This window comes from Caretta caretta, chromosome 10 (genome assembly GCF_965140235.1).
Source record: "Caretta caretta isolate rCarCar2 chromosome 10, rCarCar1.hap1, whole genome shotgun sequence".
In the NCBI taxonomy this organism is placed as follows: Eukaryota; Metazoa; Chordata; order Testudines; family Cheloniidae; genus Caretta; species Caretta caretta.
The window spans coordinates 33,247,148-33,272,207 of NC_134215.1; the positions used below are offsets into that span (position 1 = coordinate 33,247,148).

Here is a 25,060-nt window from a genome sequence, read left to right on the forward strand (position 1 = left end):
CATTTCTTCACTCTGTTTCCATAAAAAGCTATAGCAACACATTACAATACAGTCTAGTTCCATGGATGCATATTATTTCTCCAGCAGTACAGGACAGCATACTATTTCTCCAGTGATCATACAGAGTTCTAACAAGCCCTGGATATACATGTAGCATCTAGTAATAACCTGTCATTGCTATATACTTGCACTGATTTGTTGGTAGAATGATCCAATATATCTATTAACGGACTCTGCATAGAAGGTTGCCTCTCTTTAAGGAATATATTTTAAACAACTGTGCAGTCTTGGTTCAGTTCATGGAAGGAGGCATTTAATGACAGATTAACTACTGGCTGCAAATGTAGAGGCCTATATATGCCAGCTCATTTGCACTCTTACTGTTATACACAATATAACGCAGATTAGGTGTAAAACAGTTTACTGGATACTTCTCATTTAAATGACTAAGGAATTCCATCACAAACAGTGACAAGATACCACATGTATTTTACTGGGAGCTGGACCATGACCCACCACTCATTTCATATAAGCCACTGAACAGACTTCAGTCAGTGATGACACTGGTCATCATTTATCTGGTCTGGGTTAATCCTGGAGATGTAGAGGTGAAAGTTTCTACTCTCATTATCAGTCCCCAGACCAATCAGCCATTAGTTACTACTCTTCCTCATCTGAGTAAAACTGAAGGCTAAGGTAAGTATGTAAAAATGACACTACATTACTCTTGGATCTTATCTGGTCAGCATCATAAATGCTGATTTAGTGACTAGTTTTTACTACTTATTTGTGTTCACCTGCCGAGCTCACATAGCTCTGGGAGAGAGCTGACATCTATTCTGGCTCACATAGCACCAGAATCATTAACCAAGTTCTACTTACAGAATCTTATTACTGGAGATTTAAGGATGAACCAGAAAGACCCTGGCCTGACTCTCAGAGCCCATGCTGAGTTTGCAGAGTTTTCAGTTATTAAAAAAAATCTTGTACACTGATTTGTCCATGTGTAACTGAGAAACAAACTTGGAAGACCATGATGACTCGTCTATCTCAGGCCCTTTCTGCTGGGTAGCAAGCACACATTAGAAATCTGGAGTTCAGCTCTTATACCCTTAAGGACAAGAATAAGGGTTCATAGCAAAGGACTTGCCTCCTATCTTCCTTCCATTTCCCTCTATGCTGCCTCCCCTAATCCACTCATGTTCCTACCAGCAGAGGGAACCCTCGCCCACCATTCTAGGATCCTGCTGCCTCTCAGAACTGGGGACTGTCTGAAGGGTTAAGAACTATCATTCTATCAGACCTGGGACACAGCATAGAACAAAATGAGGCAAAATCCCATGATGAAGGTACCTTGAAATGAAGAGGAATTTATTTAACATAAATAAACAACAGAGATTACCAGGGGCATGCAAATTATACCACAAGGGAAGCAAAAACCCTGGAAACTGTCCAAAAAGTCAAGTGGTCTTGTCAAACATTTCCCCAGCTGCAGGGATGAGTTTAGTTATCCAGCAGCTGAGCTGCCTTACCCGCTACACTACTCTGTTGACAGATCATTGTTCCATTAGTAGTACCTGTGTTTGCTAATGGCAACAATCTATCCTTGTGCCTGCTAAGCCCTAGGTGCCAGGCAGAGGTGGAGGTTTCCTGACAAGCTAATGCATTTTGCTAGTGCTGAAGGCTGGTGTTCTGAGCCCAAGGGCTAATTCCTGGGTGGGCATATGGGGAGCTAATCTGGACTCCTGGTGTCAACTGCTCTGTTGGGAAAGGCTGTTTCTAGAATCAATATGAAATTAAGACTTTTGGGCCAAATGTAGAAATCCTGGCAAATCATTTTAGCAGTAATCTCCAGGTTTTGTCTCAGCAGGACGATGGGACTCTGTGTGGGCAATACACAGTCCAGTAATTACAACTGCAACCTCCCTATAAAGTGAAACTTGGAAGCATATTTAGATGTCACGCAGAGATGCAGATATTCTACCCCATGCAGCAGAGTCTGGGAACAGACAGATGTTCCAACAGTCAACAACAAAAGCAGTTGTGCTGGAGGAAACAGTGATTGGCATCTGGCACAGAGCTTGCCCTTTCGATCAGTTTGGGCTCAGTGTTTTTCCAGGGCTTTGGTAAGGAGTTCATTCAGACGGCTCACCATAGGTCTGGGGTCATCATTCAGTCCTGCTGCTATCATGGCGTTCTCATAAATCTGAGTGAGACAAGGGCACAGAGAAGAGAAGGAATGTTATTAGCAGCAGGAGCCACCTTGGTATGAAATGGAGAAGTGCAGCCCCTCTGTAGAAGATCATGGGATACACATCAAGACACATCTGGGGGGATCATATGATAGGAAGAGGTGCTGCCCAGGGATTCTCTCCAGCACCCCATGCCCCGGAGTGCATGTGAGTGTGACGTGCCATTTGGAGTCTTGGTCAGTTTCAGACAGACTTTTGAAGTGGGGAGGGGATGGTCAGAGCCATCTTAAATGCCAGGTGCTTCCAATAGACAAGCCTATGAATTCTCTCTGCTTTTTCCCTCCCTGCCCTTCTTTCCCAAGCCCAGTCCACTCCGCAGCGTGAACAGCATAGCTCCTAGCTCTGCACCAGACATGAGTTGCAGTAGGGTCAGAGTGGGTAACACTGAGCCACGTTCCTGGACGACATCACAACATTCTCGAAAAAATGGACCCTGGGCCATGCAGGACTAAAAATACCTAGAATGGGGACCATTGGGTGTATGGTTCCAGCTGGTCAGAAGGACAGCCTTGGCCCACTCCCTTACTGCCCATTGATATGGCAGCCTGCCCAGGGAGCATGGTGGTGCAGACATGGCTCTCACCTGATCGAGCAGCAGCTGGGCCAGGTCGGGCTGGCTGACCCTCAGCTGACTGAGTTTCTTGATCAGCGCATGCCTGCAACAGAATGAGAGATCAACACAGCGTCACAATGCCCCTTGGACGCATGACAACACCACTGATCACAAGAGGAGCAAGGCGCTATGGAGGAATAGCAAAATGCCTCCCTTATGGCCAAAAGTTCCCTTCTCTGCCTCTTTACCTGTGAGCTTCTCCCTACCTCCTTCCACATCCCAGCCCCATAACCTGTGGGGTGGATAATGCAGAGGGTAGCTGCTGTGGGACCCCCATGAGGCTGGACATCATGTGAGCTTGCATCCGTCACTGTGCACAGCTCCACAGGCCAAGACACAGCAACAGAATTGCAGTACTTAGAGAACGGAGGATCCCAGCTGGTTCAAGTTCGCCATGCCAGCCGGTGTCTGCCTTTGCACAACATCCAAGCTGAAGCGCTCTGGCTCTGCCCCACCTCACCCCGTGTTTATCTCCAGTGTGGGCTGCAGGATCTGGGCACGCTCCTCGTTGGTCTTGGCCAGCTGCTGCATGCGCAGAAAGTGGCGGGCAGCCCCCATCTCAAGCACAGTGATCATGGCCGGGTGGGTGTCCAGTCGTGGAGTCACCTGTCAGAGGAACAACAAACAGTGATGGGATGGGAAATGCAGGCAGCTCAGAAGTCAGGGATAACGAAGGGCTCAAAGGCTGGTTTTCGGCCAAGGAGGAGGATGTCTCCTCAGTGCAGAAACTACACAAAACTCCAAGAGAACTGACACCCACACTCAAGAAACTGCCTACAACGGGGTGAAAGCCCACGGCCTGAACAGTACCTTTTTGAGTGCGTGTGTGTGAGTGAGAGAGACAGACAGACACTGAGCACAGGGCGGAAAGCTTGGATGATATGGGTCTAATTCTGCCTCTGCCGTTATCTCCCTACCTAAGGGTATGTCTACACTACGAAATTAGGTCGATTTTATAGAAGTCCATTTTTAGAAATCGATTTCATATGTCCACATTAAGTTGGCAGAATGCATCCTCACTACCGTGGCTAGCATTGATTTACGGAGTGGTGCACTGTGGGTGGCTATCCCACAGTTCCCGCAGTCTCTGCCACCCATTGGAATTCTAGATTAAGCTCCCAATGCCTGATGGGGCAAAAACATTGTTGCGGGTGATTTTGGGTACGTCGTCAATCGCCCCTCCCTCTGTGAAAGCAATGGCAGACAATCGTTTCGCGCCTTTTTTCTGTGCAGACACTGTCAGGGTTCCCTCCCCACTCTGAACTCTAGGGTACAGATGTGGGGACCTGCATGAAAGATCCCCTAAGCTTATTTCTACCAGCTTAGGTTAAAAACTTCCCCCAGGCACAAATACTTCCTTGTCCTTGGATGGGTACTACTGCCACCACCAAGTGAGTTAGACAAAGATTCAGGAAAAGGACCACTTGGAGTTCCTCTTTCCCTAAAATATCTCCCCTATCCCCTTCACCCCCTTTCCTGAGGAGGCTTGAGAATAATATACCGACCAAATAGGTTAACAAAGTGAGCACAGACCAGCCCTTTGGGTTCTTAGGACACTAAAAACTAATCAGGTTCTTAAAAACAGAACTTTATTATAAAAACAAAATAAAAGAAGCACCTTTGTAAAATCAGGATGAAAGGTAATTTTACAGGGTAATCAAATTCAAAACACAGAGGATTCCCCCTCTAGGCAAAACTTTAAAGTTACAAAAAAAACCACACAAAAAAACCAGGAATAAACCTCCCTCTTAGCCTAGGGAAAATTCACAAGCTAAAAACGCATTTTCCTTCCTATTACTTACAATTTGTAATCTTAGATGCTTAGTTCAGGTATGGCTTTAGGAGATGTATTTTCCCTGCCCTGCTTCCTCGCTGACCCGGAGAGAACACAAAGAAAAACAAAACAAAAACCTTCCCCCATAGATTTGAAAGTATCTTCTCCCCTTATTGGTCCTTTTGGTCAGGTGCCAACCAGGTTATCTGAGCTTCTTGACCCTTGACAGGCAAAGGAGGGATTTTATGCTACCCTTAGCTGTATGTTTATGACAGACACCATACCTCGGCAAGCATGGAGCCCGCTCAGCTCAGTGTCACCGCTGCTATTATGTCCTGGGTGCTGCTGTCAGCAGACGGTGCGTACGACTGCTAACCGTCATCATCCACCGCTTCCGTTGCAACTCTGCTCTCCTGCTCTTGTAAATGAGCTCAGTCTCAATAGCAAATTTCTCCATGTTATCGTCATCCACCGCTTCCGCTGCAACACTACTCTCCTGGTGCCATGAATCCACCTCGCAGGTCCTCTTGTCGTTCTATATAAATATCTATTCTTGTGGCATCCGTCATCATCCATCGCTTCTGCTGCAACTCTGCTCTCCTGCAGACGCCATACCACGGCAAGCATGGAGCCCGCTCAGCTCACCGCTGCTGTTGTGAGCATTCTAAACACCTCACGCACTATCCTGGAGCATGTGCGGAACAGGGCTAAGAGACGCCAGCACGAGGACGATCTTGATGAAGACATGGAAACAGACGTTCCTGAAAGCATGAGCTGTGGCAATTGGAACATCATGGTGGCAGTGGGACTGACTGATACTGTGGAACGCTGATTCTGGGCCCGGCAAACAAGCACAGACCGGTGGGACCGCATAGTGTTGCGGGTATGGGATGATTCACAGTGGCTGCGAAACTTTTGCATGCGTAAGGCCACTTTCCTGGAACTCTGTGAGTTGCTTTCCCCTGCCCTGAAGCGCAGGAATACCAAGATGAGAGTTGCCCTGACAGTTGAGAAGCGAGTGGCGATAGCCCTGTGGAAGCTTGCTACGCCTGACTGCTACCGGTCAGTCAGGAATCAATTTGGAGTGGGCAAATCTACTGTGGGGGCTGCTGTGATCCAAGTAGCCAATGCAATCATTGACGTTCTGTTATCAAGGATAGTGACTCTGGGAAATGTGCAGGTCATACTGGATGGCTTTGCTGCAATGGGTTTCCCTAACTGTGGTGGGGTGACAGACAGGATGCTATCTTGGCACCAGACCACCTTGCCAACCAGTACGTATACCGCAAGGGGTACTTCTCAATGGTGCTGAAAGCACTGGTGGATCACAAGAGAGGTTTCACCGACATCAATGTGGGATGGCCGGGAAAGGTACATGATGCTCGCATTTTTAGGAACTCCGGGCTGTTCGAGCAGCTGCAAGAAGGGACTTAATTCCCAGACCAGAAAATTACTGTTGGGGATGTTAAAATACCAATAGTGACCCTTGGGGACCCAGCCTACCCCTTGCTCCCATGGCTCATGAAGCCATACACAGGCAGCCTGGACAGTAGTAAGGAGCAGTTCAACTATAGGCTGAGCAAGTGCAGAATGGTGGTAGAATGTGCCTTTGGACATTTAAAAGCTTGCTGGCGCTGTTTGCTGACTAGGTCAGACCTTAGCGCAACCAACATTCCCATTGTTATTGCTGCTTGCTGTGTGCTCCATAATATCTGTGAGAGTAAGGGGGAGACTTTTATGGCGGGGTGGGCGGTTGAGGCAAATCGCCTGGCATCCAATTTTGAGCAGCCAGACACCAGGGCGATTAGAAGAGCATAGCAAGGCACACTGCGCATCAGGGAAGCTTTGAAAACCAGTTTCATGACTGACCAGGCTTCGGTGTGACAGTTGTATGTATTTCTCCTTGATGCAAACCTGCCCCCTTTGTTGGTTTTAATTCCCTGTAAGCCAACCACCCTCCCCCCTTCGAAATAAAGTAACTCTGGTTTTGAAACCATGCATTCTTTATTAATTAAAAAAAAGGGAGATAACTGACAAGATAGACCGGGTTGGGGGCGGGGGAGGGAAGGACAAGTCCACATTGCTTATTGTAGCCACTACAAATCAAACTGTTTGAATGACAGCCTTCTGTTGCTTGGGCCATCCTCTGGAGTGGAGTGGCTGGGTGCCTGGAGCTTCCCCATCCCACATTCCTGGGTGTCTGGGTGAGGAGGATATGGAACTTGGGGAGGAAGTCAGGCGGTTGTACAATGGATGCAGCGGGGGTCTGTGCTCTTGTTGGCTTTCCTGTAGCTGCACCAGATGATTCATCATGTTCGTTTGCTCCCCCATTAGCCTTAGCATCGCCTCCTGTCTCCACTCTCCTGCCTATGCTCTTCGCGCTCACTTAATGCTTTCCTAGTCTCTAACACTGAATGCCTCCATGCATTCAGCTGTGCCCTATCAGTGCGGGAGGACTGCATGAGCTCGGAAAACATGTCATTGCGATTGCGTTTTTTTCACCTTCTAATCTGCGATAACTTCAGGGACAGAGATGATAGGGGAGCCTAGAAACATTTGCACCTGGGAAGAGATAAAAAGGAAGAGTAAAATTTACGATGATACATTTCTGAGAACAAAAGGGCGACTCTTTAACAGTGAATCAAGCAATTCACAGCAGACAGCACATGTGCTTTAGGTACAAGGTCGCATTTTGCCTTTTATATTGCGCACCTGCTGGTATGGGGACACATCACACACGGCTGGGCAACAGAATCTGGTTTCCATTCAGTCATGGTAAGGCAAAGGGTACGCAGGATTGGCTTCTTACGCATAACACATGGGAATGGTTTCAAACTGCAGCGCCATCCCTTCCCATAGCAAGCAATGGATTGGGTTTCACATTTAAAAGGAGGAGCTGCAATTTTAGGGTGGATGTGCAGCATACACCTCCCTCAACCCCACCGCGTGGCTATTCTCTGGGATGATCCCTTTTAGCCAAGCGCAAAGAGCCCAGCATGAACAGGGTCCTTTTACTGTTCCCTTACAAAAATTCACCTATTTCAACCAGGTGACCATGAATGATATCACTCTCCTGAGGCTAACACAGAAAGATATAGACTGAATGTTGCTTGAATGTGACCAAAACCCAGGACCATTTGCTGCCATGCTTTGTGCTGCAGTGATTCCAGAATACTTCCAGAGTACCTCCAGGAGAGGTTCATGGAGATGTCCCTGGAGGATTCCCGCTCCATCCCCAGACATGTGAACAGACTTTTCCAGTAGCTGTACTGGCCACAAATGCATCCCAATTCTTCAGGGCAAATCAAACATTAAACACTATTGCTTTTAAACCCTGTACTGTAGTTACAAATGTGCACTCACCAGAGGTGCCTTCTCCAGCTTCAGGGTCGGGGATCCCACCTTCGAAGGGTATTGGCTCCAGGGTGATGAAAAGGTCCTGGCTGCTGGGAAGAACGGATTCATCGCTTGCCTGCGGCGCATTCTCCTCCTCCTCCTCTTCCTCATCCACAAAATCCTCCTCCCTGTTGTGCGAGACTCCCTCCTTTCAGGTGTCCACAGACAGTGGTGACAGGGTCCCCTCCTAGAATGCCGTGCAACTGATCATAGAAGCGGCATGTCTGGGGCTCTGACCCTGAGCTACCGTTTGCCTCCTTTGTCTTTTTGGTAGGCTTGCCTCAGCTCCTTAACTTTCACGCAGCACTGCTTTGTGTCCTTGTTGTAGCCTCTCTTCAACATGCTCTGTGAGATTTTGGCAAATATATTTGCATTTTTTTTTTTGATCGGAGTTCTGCCCGCACAGATGCTTCTCCCCATACAGGAATCAGATCCAGGGTCTCTCTTTCGGTCCATGCTGGAACTCGTTTGCGATTCTAGGAGGACTGCATGGTCACCTGTGCTGCTGAGTTCGCCATGCTGACCAAACAGGAGATGAAATTCAAAAATTCCTGGGGCTTTTCCTGTGTACCTGGCTAGTGCATTGGAGTTCAAAGTGCTGTCCAGAGCAGTCACAATGGAGCACTCTGGGATAGCTCCCGGAGGCCAATACCGTCGATTTGCATCTGCACTAACCCAAATTCGACCCAGCAAGGTCGATTTTAGTGCTACTCCTAGTGCTACTCTCCTCCAAGGAGAAGTACAGAAGTCGATTTTAAGAGCCCTTTAAAGTCGATGGAACGGGGTTGGTTGTATGGATGCATTAATTTTAAAATCGATCTAATGCGGCTAAATTCGACCTAACCCCGTAGTGTAGGCCAGGCCTAAGAGTTGCTACAGTGCCCCCCCCCCACAGTATGTAAGTGCTCCACTGACTCCTTTTCTCTGACCTCAAGCCAGTCACCTACCTACACTGTACAGAGGCAGAACAATTAAGATCCTCCACCCAGAGGGGTGTATACGTTTGTGAAGCACTCTGAAGATGAAGCGCTGTATCAGTTCACTCTACTGTTTACAGAGTGAGAACTTGAAGAATTATTCTACCAACAAACATTATTGATCACTCAGCATGTTCACTACTAGCCTAACTACTCCTTGGTAACCCAAATGTACCTGAACAATCCGACTACAATCACACCTCTGAGCCAAGCCAAAGAACTGGTGTCTGTAGGAGCACATCCTGGCCTCTAGAGCGCTTTCCTGTGTCCTGGAGTGGTGCTGCAGTGGTCCTTTCAATCTAACAAACCCTCCAGCCCTTCTGGTGTCAAGAGAATCTGTCATCTTATGCAGCCTAGTTCTCTAGCTAAGTCACTGCTCAGTCTATCTCCTTTTGTAGCAAGCAGAAAGGACCAAATATAAGGAACTTGAAGTCCAGCGGTCTTGGACTCACTCCTCTGACCTTGACTAACGCTCACTGTCCTTGACTATTTTCCATCTCCCTTCTTAGTCTGGGTATGAGGTAGGAGGACCCAGGCCCCCCCACTCTACTGGGCTCTAGCTCAGGACCTTTGTTTGGCACAGGCAGAGTTAACCCTTCTCAAGACACTTGCTGTTCCCTACCTCTTTGGGCTTTACAGCCTCTTGTTCTGCTCCTCTCTCTCTTTGGAGTGTTGGCTTCTCTTCTTACCATTTTGTTATCAGGAGTTTCTCTCTCCAGTACCTCTGTCTCTCTAGCAGCCACCCTGCCCTCCTGCCATACAGCCCTTTAATACTCCCAGCTGCCGTGGGGCTGCCAATCAGCTCAGGCTGAGCAGACAGACAGACAGTCTGCATTAGCCCTTTGGTTGCACCTACACGGCTAACTAGACAAGACAGACAAAGGAATGGTTCTTACACCCATTTTACAGGTAGGGAATTGAGGCACAGAGAGATTAAATGATTTGCCCAAGGTCACATTGAAAATCTGTGGCTGAACCCACATCTTCTGGACCCTAGTTCAGTGCCTTGACCACAAAACCATTCTTCCTCTTTTCAGAGGTTATGATCTATACAGGTCTTTTCTACCTTTAGCTACTAGAATCCTATAGCACATGTACCTTAACACTGGTGACTCGAGAGCCCAATGCATTCCTCATCCAGGCCATCAGCTCCTCAGCCTCTTTCTCCGTCAGGCGTTCTGCAGCTGGGGAGGAGGAGGATGGGTTACATTACAGTACTGTCTGTCACTGGGCAGCACTGTGCTTTGCTCCTGAAAAGCAGCTTTGTCCTTTCTCATATCCATCCATCTGCTCTCTTACCAAACAGAGATGCAGAGATACGGCACCATGCCAAACGCACAACCTCAGCCTGCATCATTCCAGAGACCACCTCATACATAAAGAGGGCAAGCTTATTCCACCCCAATCCCCACGCTGCAATATCACCCCGGGGATCAGGAGTTTCTGCTTTTAAAATGAAGCTGGCTTTAAAACTACGATAGATCAGAGGTGCCCATGAACTCACTATGCAATATTTTAATCACTGTTTTAAACTAGAAAACTGCTTGGGTCCTGTCCACACCAGAGCCTGCTCTCTTACCAGACAGGGTTTTGACCCCAGTGTAGACAGGACAACGTTAGATTTCTTTTATTTTAAAGAGAAGAATTTACATCTATGCTATAATGCTCCTGCTTCATGGTTCTCGGTGTTATTATTGAGAATATAATCAACACTTCATAGCCCTTTACAGTCACTGGCCTCATGAATCCTCAGTGGCCCACGGAGCTTTGTAGGACAATGCAGGCTGGCTAAAAGGCCTCCCAGAGTGGGCCTGCAGCACTGGTTGGGGAAGGGACACTGCATCCCCACCCACTCCTTCTTCAGGGAGGGTGGGGAAGTAACAGGAAAGGAACTTGCAAGAACTGGTGCTCAGCAGCTTACAAACCAACAGCAGGCACTATACAGACAGACAGCTGCCCAGGTCAGGGGCAGAGCTGCCACGGGGGCCTCTGAGCACTGCAGAGGCAGGATGCTAACTAGAGAGAGTTTGCTCACATGCCTAACAAAGGCAATGCTTTCTTGAGGGAGGGCACAAAAATAGGGTATTCTCACTGGCTACCATCTTGGCTGCCATGTGGGAGGCTCAGCTCCACCTGGCTGCTGAGCTGGAGAATGTAGGTGCTGAGCTCAAGGCCACACACTGGACGTGCTGGGGGAAGGGATGCTCTACCTGGGCGGCTCTCCTCAAACTTCTCTTCCTTATAGTGGTCAACAACGATGTCAGTCTCTACTGAGATCAGCTTCTTCTTGTCAAACTCCCGAAGGTGCAAGAGTGTCAGCTCATCAAACTGCTCATAGCAGAACAGCACCTGTATTGGAAAGGACAGTAAGCAACCCGGTGTCCAGTGATGAACAGGATTGCCAGCAGCTCATCAGAGCTGCAGGGACAATAGCCTCTTCCCTTTCTCAGGGTGCAAAGCTGTGCTAGCCAGCAAGAGCATCACAAGTGAATGCTGGCAGATCCACCACTGCCCACCCCCCGACACCCTGGCTCCCCAGACACATACAGCAACTGAACAGGCCAACAGGTTTGTTGATCGACATTGCTGAGCTCTGTGCAAACCCTTCCCCTTGCAGCAGCAGTTCCCAAATGGGGTCGTGCCACAAGCAGATGGGGTCACGGCTGTCCCTAGTGCGCAGAGGACATCATTCTGCTCTGCACAGCGTGACCTCACATGTATGGTGCTTGCAAGGTTATAATGCATGGAGGATATCATTTTGCTCTACAAAGTGGCATCCTCCGCACAGCATGACTTTGCACGCACCATACGTATGAGGTAATGCTGTGCGGAGGATGCCACTTTGTAGAGCAAAATGGTGTCCTTTGTGTGGTGAGACCTCACGTGTATGGTGCGTGTGCAGTCATACAAGGGGGGAGGATGCCATTTTGCTTTGCAAAGTGGCACCCTCCATACAGTCTGTGACCCCAGGAGGAAATGGTTCATTAAAATGGGGTCATGCCGGCAAAAAGCATGGGAATCCCTGCCTTGCAATATCCACCCTGCCATGACGTACAATGTCTCAGCATGCACAAAACAGCCTTCTGTGAAAAGGTCTCCTCTTTGCAGGGGCAGTGCTGAGTCAAGAAACTGCTGATTATAGATACATCTTCTCATACTTCAGTGTTCTCCAGATTTCATCCCTACCCTCTACCACAGATCCCTAGCAGTCCCAGGAAATGGACTGTGTGGAATATGCCCACCTGATCCTATCAGATCCCTGCTCAGTGCCCAGGAGAAACTGAACATCCCACAGGGTTCTGCTAATACGCGTAAGGTGAAATTCCCTCCTGCCCCAAATGTGAAGGATCCCAAAGTAGCCTGGAGGGGCCTGCAGATGGAGAATTCTTGCTGCCCTGGGGAGGAACTGTGAAAGGTGAGGAGGACCATCCTAGGACACCTGGAAAAGACCAAAGGCCCAGACACTGACCTGCTCCTCACTCATCACCCTGGTACAGGCATTGCAAACCAATGGCTGGGCTCTGAGGCAAAGCAGCTTTACTGCTGTGGTGTTAAGCTGAGAGAAGGGCAAGAGCTAACGGATTTTCCTCAGTACAGACCAATACTAACTCATACGTTTGTGAGGCTCCCACTGCCCTTCGCTTCTGAATAAAGGGACAGCTCTAATAATCCCCTCCCTACCGCAGGGTGAATATCTGAGGCCAAGAGGAGGCAGAGGGCTGCTAAGCTGCACTGGCCCCGCAGAATGACTGAAGAGGAAGTAACATATGCAGAGGGCAGGGAGCAACGTATCTCAAAGGTTGTCTCTCCTTTGCAGCAGATCTGCTGTAGCCAGCAAGCCCATAAAATACACCAGACACAGGGGACCCTACAGAGAGGAAGCTAGGCCTGGCAGCAGAGACAGCACTCTGTGGTGCTGATGCCAATTGGCAGCAGCAGAGGGCAGCACACCACTGCATCCTGCTGAGACACAGTGCATTGCTCACCCACCTCCATATCCTTTTTCTTCATGGCCTCGAAGTATGGCGAGTGCTCGGCCAGGTGTCGATTGGGCGCACACAAGTAGTAGATATTTCGGCTCCCTGCCTGCATGCGGCTGGCGTACTCTGTCAGGCTGGTCAGCTGGCCTGCAGGCAGTGCCGAGGACTCGTAACGCAGCAGCTTCGCTATGTCCTCCTGGGAGAGGAGATTTACCTTGTTAGAGGTGGAGTACTTGTGGCACCTTAGAGACTAACAAATTTGTTTGAGCATAAGCTTTCGTGAGCTACAGCTCACTTCATCAGATGCATTCAGTGGAAAATAAAGTGGGGAGATTTTATATACACAGAGAACATGAAACAATGGGTGTTACCATACACATTGTAACAAGAGTGATCAGGTAAGGTGAGCTACTCTGAAACTTGTTAGAGGTGTGATCTCCCTTGCAAGGGGCTGGAAACCTGCTTTGGTTTCTGCCCAGGTCTCCTGCAGTGCCAGACAGTACAGAGCAGCTCCTTGGGGGCAGAAGGGTCATCAGAGAAGCTGGAGGAGCTTCTCCCCCATAGCACAGAGGGAAATTTGGTTTCTTTAGAGGGTGTTTTTATGGCACTTGTCCCCGCAGTAGTTGAGCACCTCAGGGTTCTGCACAGATCTCTGAACTACCTTAGCCAGCAGGCCAGGCTGGGGCAGTGCAGCCACTCTGCACTCAGAACAAGCATGGGCTGTCAGTAGCTGTTTTACTAATGTGGGAGAGAGGGGTGCTGGCCAGGACACCAAGATAATCCACCATGCCATAGGGCTTCATGATGCGGATGATACTAAACTGGGAGGAGTGGTAGATACGCTGGAGGGGAGGGATAGGATACAGAAGGACCTAGACAAATTGGAGGATTGGGCCAAAAGAAATCTGATGAGGTTCAATAAGGATAAGTGCAGGGTCCTGCACTTAGGACGGAAGAACCCAATGCACAGCTACAGACTAGGGACCGAATGGCTAGGCAGCAGTTCTGCGGAAAAGGACCTAGGGGTGACAGTGGACGAGAAGCTGGATATGAGTCAGCAGTGTGCCCTTGTTGCCAAGAAGGCCAATGGCATTTTGGGATGTATAAGTAGGGGCATAGCGAGCAGATCGAGGGACGTGATCGTTCCCCTCTATTCGACATTGGTGAGGCCTCATCTGGAGTACTGTGTCCAGTTTTGGGCCCCACACTACAAGAAGGATGTGGATAAATTGGAGAGAGTCCAGCGAAGGGCAACAAAAATGATTAGGGGTCTGGAACACATGACTTATGAGGAGAGGCTGAGGGAGCTGGGATTGTTTAGCCTGCAGAAGAGAAGAATGAGGGGGGATTTGATAGCTGCTTTCAACTACCTGAAAGGGGGTTCCAAAGAGGATGGCTCTAGACTGTTCTCAATGGTAGCAGATGACAGAACGAGGAGTAATGGTCTCAAGTTGCAGTGGGGGAGGTTTAGATTGGATATTAGGAAAAACTTTTTCACTATGAGGGTGGTGATACACTGGAATGCGTTACCTAGGGAGGTGGTAGAATCTCTTTCCTTAGAGGTTTTTAAGGTCAGGCTTGACAAAGCCCTGGCTGGGATGATTTAACTGGGAATTGGTCCTGCTTCGAGCAGGGGGTTGGACTAGATGATCTTCTGGGGTCCCTTCCAACCCTGATATTCTATGATTCAGCCCTCCCACGAGCAGACAGAAGGGAGCTCAGTCCAAGGATCGAGGAGGAAGAGGAGGAAACTCTCCTCTGCACTTTACAAATCCAAGTGATTATTACAGTTTGAGGCTTCGCCCAGCCATCTCATACTGTAACCCACAGGGACCAACAAAGCCTAATATGAGCAACTGCCTTAGCCACTATGCAAGGTGGGTGTATGGGTAACTATAGCTTCTAATATGGTATATACATGTCAGCAAAAGACTGGCAACATTTGCCATAAACACCCAGCCCTGTTAGCAGGCGCTGATCCTGCTACAAAAGGGTTAAGTGGGTTCTGCTGACTCACTGCCCTTCCTGGATACAAAGGAGGTGGGAATGGCCCTCGAGTGTGGGCTAAGCAGTCCTGAGTGAGGAATCCTGGGAGAAGCAAAGCCTGGGGAGAAAGACTGAGCTGAACATTATGTTCTGTTCTTGTTTACATATAGATTCCAAGGCAAGAAGGGACCACTCTCATAATGAAGTCTGACCACCTGTGTAACACAGGCCTGAGACCTGCCCCACAATAATTCTTACAGCAGAGCTTTTAGAAAAACATCCAATCTCGATTTAAAATGGTCACCGATGGAGAATCCACCATAACCCTTGGTAAATTGTTCCAATGGTTCTCTATTCTCACTATTAAAAAAATATGCTTCACTTCCAGTCTATATTTGTCTTGCTTCAACTTCCAGCCACTGGGGTGAGCAAACTATGGCCCAGAGGCCAAATCTGACCCTCCAGAAGTTTTAAACTGGCTCTCGAGCTCCTGCCAGGGAGCAGGGTCCAGAGCTTGCCCTGCTCTGGTGCTCCAACCAGGGAGCGGGGTCAGGGGCTTGCCCAGTGCATACAGCTCCTGGAAGCAGTGGCATGTCCCCCTTCTGGCTCCTACGCAAAAGGGCAATCAGGGGGCTCCGCATGTTGCCACCACCCCAACCACTGTCCCCGCAGCTCCCATTGGTCGGGAACCGCAGCTAATGGGAGCTGCAAGGGCAGCGCTTGCGGACAGGGCAGCGCGCAGAGCTGCCTGGCCGCACCTCTGCGTAGGAGCTGGAGCAGGGACATGCTGTTGCTTCTGGGAGCTGCTTGAGGTAAGCACCACCTGGAACCTGCCCCCCTGCCTGCACCCCAATCCCCTGCCCCAGCCCTGATCCCCCTCCCGCCCTCCAAACCCTTCGGTCCCGGAGCACCCTCCTGCACCCCCAACCCCTCATCCCCAGCCTCACCCCAGAGCCTGCACCCCAACCCCCTCCTGCACACCAACCCCCAATTTCGTGAGCATTCATGGCCCACCATACAATTTCCATATCCAGATGTGGCCCTCGGGCCAAAAAGTTTGCCCACCCCTGTGTTAGACCCTTCTCTGCTAGACTGAAGAGCCCATTAGTAAATATTTGTTCCCCGTGTAGCTACTTATAGACTGAAATCAAATCACGCCATAACCTTCTCTTTGCTCGGCTAACTAGATTGAACTCTGACTCTATCACTGCAAGGCATGTTTTCTAATCCTTTAATCATTCTTGTGGCTCTTCTCTGAACTCACTCCAATATATCAACATCCTTCTTGAATTGTGGACACCAGAACTGGACACAAAATTCCAGCAGCATTCAAACCAGTGCCAAATACAGAGGTAAAAATCACCTCTCTATTTCTACTCAAGATTTTCCTGCTTATAAATCCAAAGATTGCATTAGCCCTTTAGGCTACAGCTTTGCACTGGAAGCCCATATACAACTAATTATCCACCACGAGCCCCAAATCTTTTTCAGAGTGGCTGCTTCCCAGGATAGACTCTCCCATCCTGTAAGTAGGGCCTCCATTCTTTGTTCTTAGATGTATACATTTAACCATATAAAAAACACATATTGAGAGCCCTGCAAATCTGCAGATATCTGCTTTATATTCACGGATATCCACATACGTGGACCATCTTTGCAGATCGGATGCAGATACAAATTTTGTATCCGCACAGGGCTCTACATGTATTGTTTGCTTGAGCCCAGCTTACCAACCCATCCAGATCGCTCTGTGTCAGTGACCTGTTCTCTTCATTAGTTAGCACTCCCCCAATTTTTGTGTCACCTGCAAATTTTATCAGTGATGATTTATGTTTTCTTCCAGGTCATTGATAAAAATGTTGAACAACACAGGGCCAAGAACCAATCTCTGCAGAACCCTACTAGGGACACACCCACTCAATGAGGATTCCTATTTACAACTACATTTTGAGTCCTGTCAGTTAGCCAGCTTTTAATCATGTGCCACATTCATTTTATATCTTTCTAGTTTTTAAATCAAAATGTCATTCAGTACCAAGTCAAATGCTTTACAGAAGTCTATTACATCATCACTATTATCAGCCAAACCTGCAATCTCACCAAAAAAAGATATCAAGTTAGTTTGACAGGAGCTATTTTCCATAAACCCATGTTGATTGGCATTGATTATATCACCCTCCGTTAATTCTTGATTAATCGGGTCCCGTATCAGCTGCTCTATTACCTTGCCCAGGATCGATGTCAGACTGACAGACCTATAATTAGGGAAGTGGGAGTATTAATATTCATATTAATAAAACCAAGCCCCAGAGCGAGGGCATGTTTACTCTGTATAGTGTGTGGGCTGTGTCTGAGAAGGGATGGGGAATGGCACCTGTACACATCCCCCTTTCTAAAAGCTTGTAGGACACTGTGGAGGTCAGAATATTTTGGAGGATCTGTAAAATTCCAAAGGACCAGGCACAAAAGGCCACGAGCAAATGGTAGGATCCCCAGAAGAGAATCACCTTCCCGCACCACTGCCTTATCCCCAGTCTGGGCAGTAGTCTGCACTCTTTCACACCAGCCAGACACTTAGTATGATATGTACCTTGACGTCCTGCTCTGCTATCGTCACAATCCCCTCTCTCATGAACAGCCCATAGTCTTCAAAGAACTTGGCATATTTCTCAGGGTCCTTCTTGCTTTGGTCAATGAAAAACTTGATCAGCCTCTTCTGCAAAACATCCCGGAGTTTCCTGCAGGGAGAATAAGTATTGTTAAAAGCAGTCGATAGGCCAAGATGTTCAATGGTTTTAGGTTAATGTCCCTTTCCCTGTATACAGTCATGGGTTTCCTACACAAGGGTTGGCTCAGAAAGAACAAAGGAGAACTACCAAGCCACAGCCTTCCTCCTCTCACCCCATCTTCACATGGGATCTGAAATCGGTTTCCACTCTCATCTCAGGTAGGGGCAGCTCTTGGTGCTAGAGACGGGGTGAGGTAGTATCCCAAACCTACTGCTGGAGCCTGGCTCCTCCTGACCTAGAAGACTCCACCATTCTGCACTGCACAAGAGGTTTAGTGCACTCTCCCAATAGGCAGCTCACCCCACACCTGCCAAAATCAAATGCAGTGAGGAGGTGGCTATAATGTAGTCATTTTTGGGGGGTGGGGTGTTCTTAACTAATTAAGAACATATACAATGATGGAGGCTTTTTATCTTCCAATTAAGGAGAATTATTTTGATTACTGTAAAAAAGCACCTATTCTAAATCTCAAAGCACTTCAACAACAGTAGAATACATGATGCAGCTGCAACACCAAAGGCAACAACCCCACCTCAGGCAATAGAATACAAAATAACACCCTGACCTCTCTCTGGCAACACTCAGCCATGACAGGAGCCTTGGTCTGTTGTCCTTTCGGACACATTGTAAAGAGGAGTGAATTCCAAATTCAAGGGCACTCTTAGAGAAGGCCGGCCTTACAGTGCTTGGCTCTGTTGACCCTCAGGGCATGGTGTAAAAGCCGATCTATTTGGTCAGACCTTTGATAAAGGGGTAACTTTAAAGGGGTGTTATGGGGTGTTATGGGGTGATAAAGGGGTGTTATGTATGTAGCTTAACATTGCAGCATGTCTGAAAAGAGGCCCAGAACACTGTCCAGTATTAGGAGGATGTTATGAAGTACATATTTCAAAAATGTATGCACAATAGATGGTGTTACTTTAGCGTGGGCCCAGCCGCCTCCCTGTGTCTGCAGCTGACTTCTTGATGTGTTTTAGAACCTTTTACTTTCCAATCAGTGGACCTGTTGGGAAAGTCAGAGGGCCCTAGATACTAAATTCATTCTCCCAATTTCCAGCCAAGCCTGCTGTAAGTCAGTCTGTACCGTGGATGATACAGGACCCAAGAGGGAACCCGGCAGGTATTCAGAACATCCAGCAGATTGTGACACAGAACATTGCCCCAGCAACCATGAAATGTGACTGTTGAAAAAGTTTGCTCTGGAGTTGCTCTTAATCACCCTCCCTTGTTCAAAGTGAATGAACTCACTAAAGGAAAGGAGTGGTTACTCACCTCATGCAGTAACTGGAATTCTTTGAGATGTGTGTCCCAGTGAGAGCTCCATTTCCAGTGCACGTGTGTCTCTGCACCCTTGATCTGAGATTTTTGGCCCACGCATGTGCCCCCTCGCAATCCTGCACCCTGCACTGAGGATATATAGGTCTGTGCAGGCGAATCACCTGCAGTTTCTTCTCTCTCACAACGTCCCACAAGGTAAAACTCCAAAGCAGAGGGGAAGGAGGGCAAGCAGTGGAGCACTCACAGGGAAACATATCTGGAAGGACTCCAGTTACTGCACAAGGTGAGCAACCCATCCTTCTTCTTCGAGTAGTGTTCCCATGGGTGTTCCACTTCAGACGACTCCAAACCAGTATCCCCACAAGGAGGGGGGAGTATCAGAACAACATCCAATACCAAAGACAAAACTGCACTGCCTACTGCAGCATCTGATCTAGAGGCGAGAATTAATAGCTGGAGAAAGTACGTACGGAGGTCCAGGTTGCAGCTCTGCAGATTTCAGTGACTGGACCGTCTTTGAGTAATGCGACAGATGTAGAGTGTGACGTTGCAGAATGAGCTAACGCTCTAGAACAGTGGTTCTCAACCGGGGTACATATATCCCTGGGTGTACGCAGAGGTCTTGCAGGGGTACTCAACTGATCTAGATCAGAGTTTCTCAACCTGAGGGTCGTGACCCCCGGGGAGGTGTCACAGGATGGGTTTTCAGGTGTTGCAAGTGCGGGGTCGGCATTAGGGGTGGCAAGCAGGGCAATTGCCCAGGAACCCACGCCACAGGGGCCCCACCAAAGCTAAGTTACATGCTTCAGCTCTGGGCAATGGGGCTTAGGCTTCAGACAATGCTAACATGTGAAAAACAGGCTCAAGTATCACACTGAAATGTAAGTATAATATTTATATTCCAATTGATTTATTTTATAATTATGTGGCAAAAATAAGAAAGTAAGCACTTTTTCAGTAATAGTGTGCTGTAACACTTCTGTATTTTTATGTCTGATTTTGTAAGCAAGTAGTTTTTCAGGGAGGTGAAACTTGGTATATGCAAAACAAATCAGACTCCTGAAAGGGGTACAGTAGGCTGGGAAGGTTGAGAACCACTGCTCTAGAAAGAGGTTGAATGTCAGCAGACACATAATTTGAAATAAAACACCTCAAGATCCATTCTGAGAATCTCTGGGTGGAGACTATGGATCCCTTGCATCTTGTCACAATTGAAACAAACAAACAATCTAGGAGACTTTCAAAAAGGTTTCATTCTGTCCAGACAGAAGGGTAACACCTTTCTGACATCTAAAGTATCGAAGGCAGAATCCTGCTTAGTCCAAGGTGGTTTCAGGAGAAAACCTGGAAGGTGAATAGTCTCGTCTATATAAAATTCAAAGGACACATCGGGTAAAAACTTGGGATGTGGTTACAACGATACCTTGTCCTTAAAAACACTGTGAAAGAAGGATCTGCCATTAAAGCCCCCCATTTTCCGACTCTCTAGGCAAAAGTGATGGCTACCAAGAAAGCTGTTTTCATTGATAGGTGAACCAATAAACATGTAGCTAGTGACTCAAAGTGGTCCTTCGTAAGAACAAAGATCAAGTTCCATACAGGAGCAGGTTCTCTAATCTGTGGAAATAGGTTCATTAAGCCTCTGAGAAACCTTGAGATTGTGGGATGAGAAAAACAAACAAACAATCAAAGAAAAAACCTTTTATCAAGGAGTGAAAGGCTGTAACAGCCGCAAGTGAACCTTGACCAAGCTCATATCAAGACGAGATCTTTTGAACTCAAACAGGTAGTTAAGGACAGAGCATAGAGAAGAGTGATCTGGAGAAACTTGTTGAAGGATACACCAGTGATGAAATCTCTTCTGTTTCTGAAGGTAAATGTCCTTTTGCTGTTTAATAATATCCGTTGTACTTCTGCTGAACAGGGGGTCTCTATCCCCAAAAGTCATTTAGGAGCCATGCCTGAAGTTGCAGAACTTGCAGATCGAATGAGGTAAGGATACCAGACTTGTCTCAGCCAGATCAGTGCAATTACAATGAATCTAGCCTTGTCTTGCTTGATCTTGTTCAGTACTTTCAAAAGTAACGGTGGTGGTGGACACGCACGAAGAAGACCTCTTGTCCATGAGATGAGGAAGGCATCCCCCAGTGATTAAGGGTCTAGTCCCACTCGAGCAAAATTTCGTGTGTTGGTGGTGGTTGCAAAGAGGCCCACTTCTGCGAACCCTCAGGTTAGAAATATACTGTTGAAGACTTGCATGTCCAACTCCCATTAGTAATTCCGAGGAAAATGCCTGCTCAGGTGATCTGCCATAGTGTTCTGCATCCTCGGAAGGTAAGAAGCTGAGATGATTATCTGGTTGACTATGCACCAATTCCAGAGTTTTAGTGCTTCAGCACAAAGTGAGAAAGAATGCATCCCATCCTGAGACTGATATAGATCATGCAGGCCATGTCGTCTGTCATGATCTTGATGGACTGGGCCTTGACCAGAGGAAGGAAATGAATGCAAGAACGTCTGACTGCCTTCAACCGTAGATGGTTGATGTGGAGAAGCTACTTTTGGACAACCATTTGCCTTGGATTGTGTGTGACGCCAGATGTGCATCCCCCATCCCAAGAGGGATGTGTCTCATGATATGACAATGGTAGGAGGATCTTGACTAAATGAGACTTCTGCACAGACCTTCGAAGGTCTCTTGTATCAGCTGAGTGTCTGTAGAACCAAGCGAGGGACAGACATATACTTTCTGGGCATACAGACTGTCTTGAGCCATCCCTGGAGGCACCGAAGATGTAAACTGGCATCTTGACTTACGAAAATGCAAGATGCCATGTTCCCTAATAGTTGGAGAGAACTTCTTGCTGAGGTTTGAGGACTGAGCTGAATCCTTGAGAAGCTGGGGCAAGATGGCAAGGGATGGATCACTTGAAATTGTTCTGTTTTATTCATTCTCTCTGAAGCATCTGACACTGGTCGCTGTTAGAAGATAGGATGCTGGGCTCAGATGAACCACTGGTCTGATCCAGTATGGCTGGTTTTATGTGATTCTTTAGGGCAATAAATCTGTTCATATGTAGGTAAACCCTGGCTGTCACCACATCCAGAGAAGCTCCTACGAAATCTATCCGATGTGCTGGTGTAAAAGCAAATTTCTCAAGATTGAGCCAGAGGCCTAAACTGTGGAATACCAGCCTTGTTGTTTGTACTGCTGACCATACCTCTTGATAAGATCAGTCCCCTGAGCAACCAATCATTGAGATAAGGGAGGATGATTATCCCCAGATAACGTAGGTAGTAGGGATATAAATATCGCTTAAAAAAGTTAACTGGTTAAACGATTAAATTGTTTTGTTTAACTGGTTAACTGAGGTAGCTGGGGGGCCTTGGCACTGTGAGGGTTGGGGCCAATCCAGCTGGGGTTGGGGTCCAGCCACCTGGCTCAACGCAGCATGGCCAGGGCAGGTGTCCAGCTGGCTGGCTGGTGGAGCCAGGGCTGGGCTCCCGCCAGCCGGCTGGGGGCCTGCTCCAGCCCGAACTGGGTCCCACCGGTTCAGCTGGTGTGGCGTGGCATTGCCGACATGGCAGGGCTGGGGCTCCTCCGGCCCAGTTGGGGCTGGGGTCCCTCCCACCAGCCTGACGCGAGGCTGCTGGGGTTAACGGTTAACTTTGGTTTAACCAGTAAGCCTAATGCTTACCGGTTAACCAGTTAACCTTTTACATCCCTAGTAGGTAGGTGGGTATGACTCCCATGATCTTTGAGAATACCTTTGGGGCAGAGGAGAGGCCAAAAGGGAGCAAGAGGTGCTGGTAGTGGTCGAGGTTGACTATGAAGCAAAGAAACCTCTTGTGAGAGTGGTGAATCGCAACATAAAAATAAGCATCTTGAAGGTCGAGAGTTGCAAACCAATCCCTGCAAGTTAGCGGGAATTATAGCTGCAAGGGTCACCACCCTGATTTTCTGCTGTTCACATCACTGTTCAGATGTCTGAGATCTACTATTGGTCTCCATCCTCTGTTCTTTTGGGGAACCAGAAAGTACTTGGTATAAAACCCCTTTTCCCTGTGCTGAACGGAGACAGGTTCTATAGCTCCTAAGCATAGAAGAGAGGCCACCTCCTGTCTCAGCAACTGAATGTGAGATAAGTCCCTGAAAAGGGACAAGGAAGTGCGGTAGGTGGGAGGGAGGGATAGAAGTGAAATAGATGGAGTAATTAGATGCTATGGTCTCCAAAATGCATTTGTTGGTGTTATGCTGTTCTGCGTAGGCTGAAATTGGGAGATGCAGTATCCAAAAATGGGGGGATGCGGACAAAATGCTGCAGCAGTAAATCCATATGCAGTGGGTGGTTCACACTCTCGACCAAGCCATCACAACTGGCAATGGGACAATGCAAGTGGCTGGGATGAAGTAGCTGTGGCCTCTTGGTCACTGGTTCAGGTGGCTGACAGAACCTAGAAAAATGAGCTGGGGGAGACCTCTGCACTCTCTGAGATCTGCTTAAATTATTATTTGCATGGGTATAGATCCCGAGGGATCTAAGTGTGTCCCTCGAGTCCTTCCAAGTGGGAAGGGACAAGGGAGTTGTCCTTAGACTCAGAAAACAACTTGTGACTGATGAAAGGAAGGTCTTCTACAGTAGGTTTGTAACTCCCTAGGGAAGCCAGATTGCTGGACCCAGATGCTCACTGTATATTGATAGTGGTCGAAATAGAGTGGGCTGCAGTATAGGCTGTGTCTAACGTGGCCTGTAATAGCATCTTTGCCAAGAGCTGGCCTCCATTTATGATGGCCTTAAATTATTGATGGTGAAATATTAAACAAGTGTATTAAATTTATTGTAAAGCAGGTAGTCACGGTTTGACATAAGCACCTGGTGATTCACTATCCTGAATTACAATGTTACAAAATCTACTCTGTGACTGAAAAGATCAAGATGCTTCTGCTTCTTGCCTCAGTTTTGTGCTGCCTCCCACGTTCATTAACTGCATCTACATCCAAGGAATTCAGTGTTGGATGTGAAAATAAAAATTCTGAACCCTTACATGGGAAGTTGTATTGTTTGTTGGCCTATTTGCATGCAGGAGGTATCAGGGCAGGAGTCTGACAGATCATCTTGGCTGGCTGTATTGGGAATGCCACACATGTCACAGATGAGGTATGTAAAAGGTCCAAGAGTTTATTATAGGAGTCCTGGACTTCAATAAGACGAATTTGAAGTATATCTGTGACATGCTTCATCAGCTTCTGGAACTGTCAAAGGTCATCCACCCTGGAAGGCGGTAGAGGCATTACAGCCTCATCCGGCAATGATGAGGACATATCTGTGTGAGGTGTCACCTTGTCAGCCTTGCCTCCTGTTCTTCAAAGGTCTCCTCTACAGCTCCAGGTGTCCTCTCACAGGGGAGGGAAAGGGCAACCTCCTAGGAGGTTGGACCAACTCTACAGGATGGTGCTGGTCCCACAGCCACTATATGGACAACAGGATGGGTTGAATGGAGATTGCACAAGTCTCCATGGCCTGGGGTAGCATCGGCTCTGAGATGGGTGATGAGGTGTAGGTTGGTCCCAGTTTTGTCCAAGTCTTCTGACCAGGAAGGTGGGTCTTGGAGGAGGGAAAAATGATTCATCAGATGGTTTAGAACCTTCTGATGGAGAGAAAGAGGATTCCAGTTCCAACGGCAGTACCAATGAGGCTGCTGGAGGGAAGTCATAGCCTGAAGATGGAATGAGAGACAGACTCCTCCTGAAGACTGGCTCCGCTCGTGGAGTTATAACCCTTCTGAAAAGGGAGACTCTGGGTATGGGGCAGCGAAGATGTCCGCAAGAGGCGCCTAGGTCTTGGCTCTTCCCAGAACTAAAGGGATCCAGTCCACCAGAGCTGCAGCAGAGACAGTCAGTGCCACAGCCACTGAGAACAAAGACTGCACATGGGTAACTGATGCTCTCGATGATCGGTCTTCGTCAGTGCTGGTGGATTCTGGGGTTTCTGTTTGGAGGTAGTGCCACCAGAC

At 48.0% G+C, this 25,060-nt stretch overlaps 1 protein-coding gene across 2 annotated transcripts in view; it reads right to left on the reverse strand.

The window, feature by feature from the left end:
* Nucleotides 1-1,344: 1,344 nt before the first annotated feature.
* The window catches only part of TRAP1 (TNF receptor associated protein 1), an 83,657-nt gene continuing 59,941 nt past the window's right edge, over nt 1,345-25,060 (reverse strand). For both annotated transcript variants that reach the window (XM_048866814.2, XM_048866815.2), the window contains 7 exons: nt 17,569-17,716; nt 13,003-13,188; nt 11,223-11,361; nt 10,111-10,196; nt 3,326-3,471; nt 2,836-2,908; nt 1,345-2,206 (listed from right to left, as the gene is read on the reverse strand). In XM_048866814.2, coding sequence (XP_048722771.1) covers nt 2,105-2,206; nt 2,836-2,908; nt 3,326-3,471; nt 10,111-10,196; nt 11,223-11,361; nt 13,003-13,188; nt 17,569-17,716 — 880 coding nt within the window. In that variant the 3' untranslated portion in view covers nt 1,345-2,104. The remainder of the gene's footprint in view (nt 2,207-2,835; nt 2,909-3,325; nt 3,472-10,110; nt 10,197-11,222; nt 11,362-13,002; nt 13,189-17,568; nt 17,717-25,060) is intronic.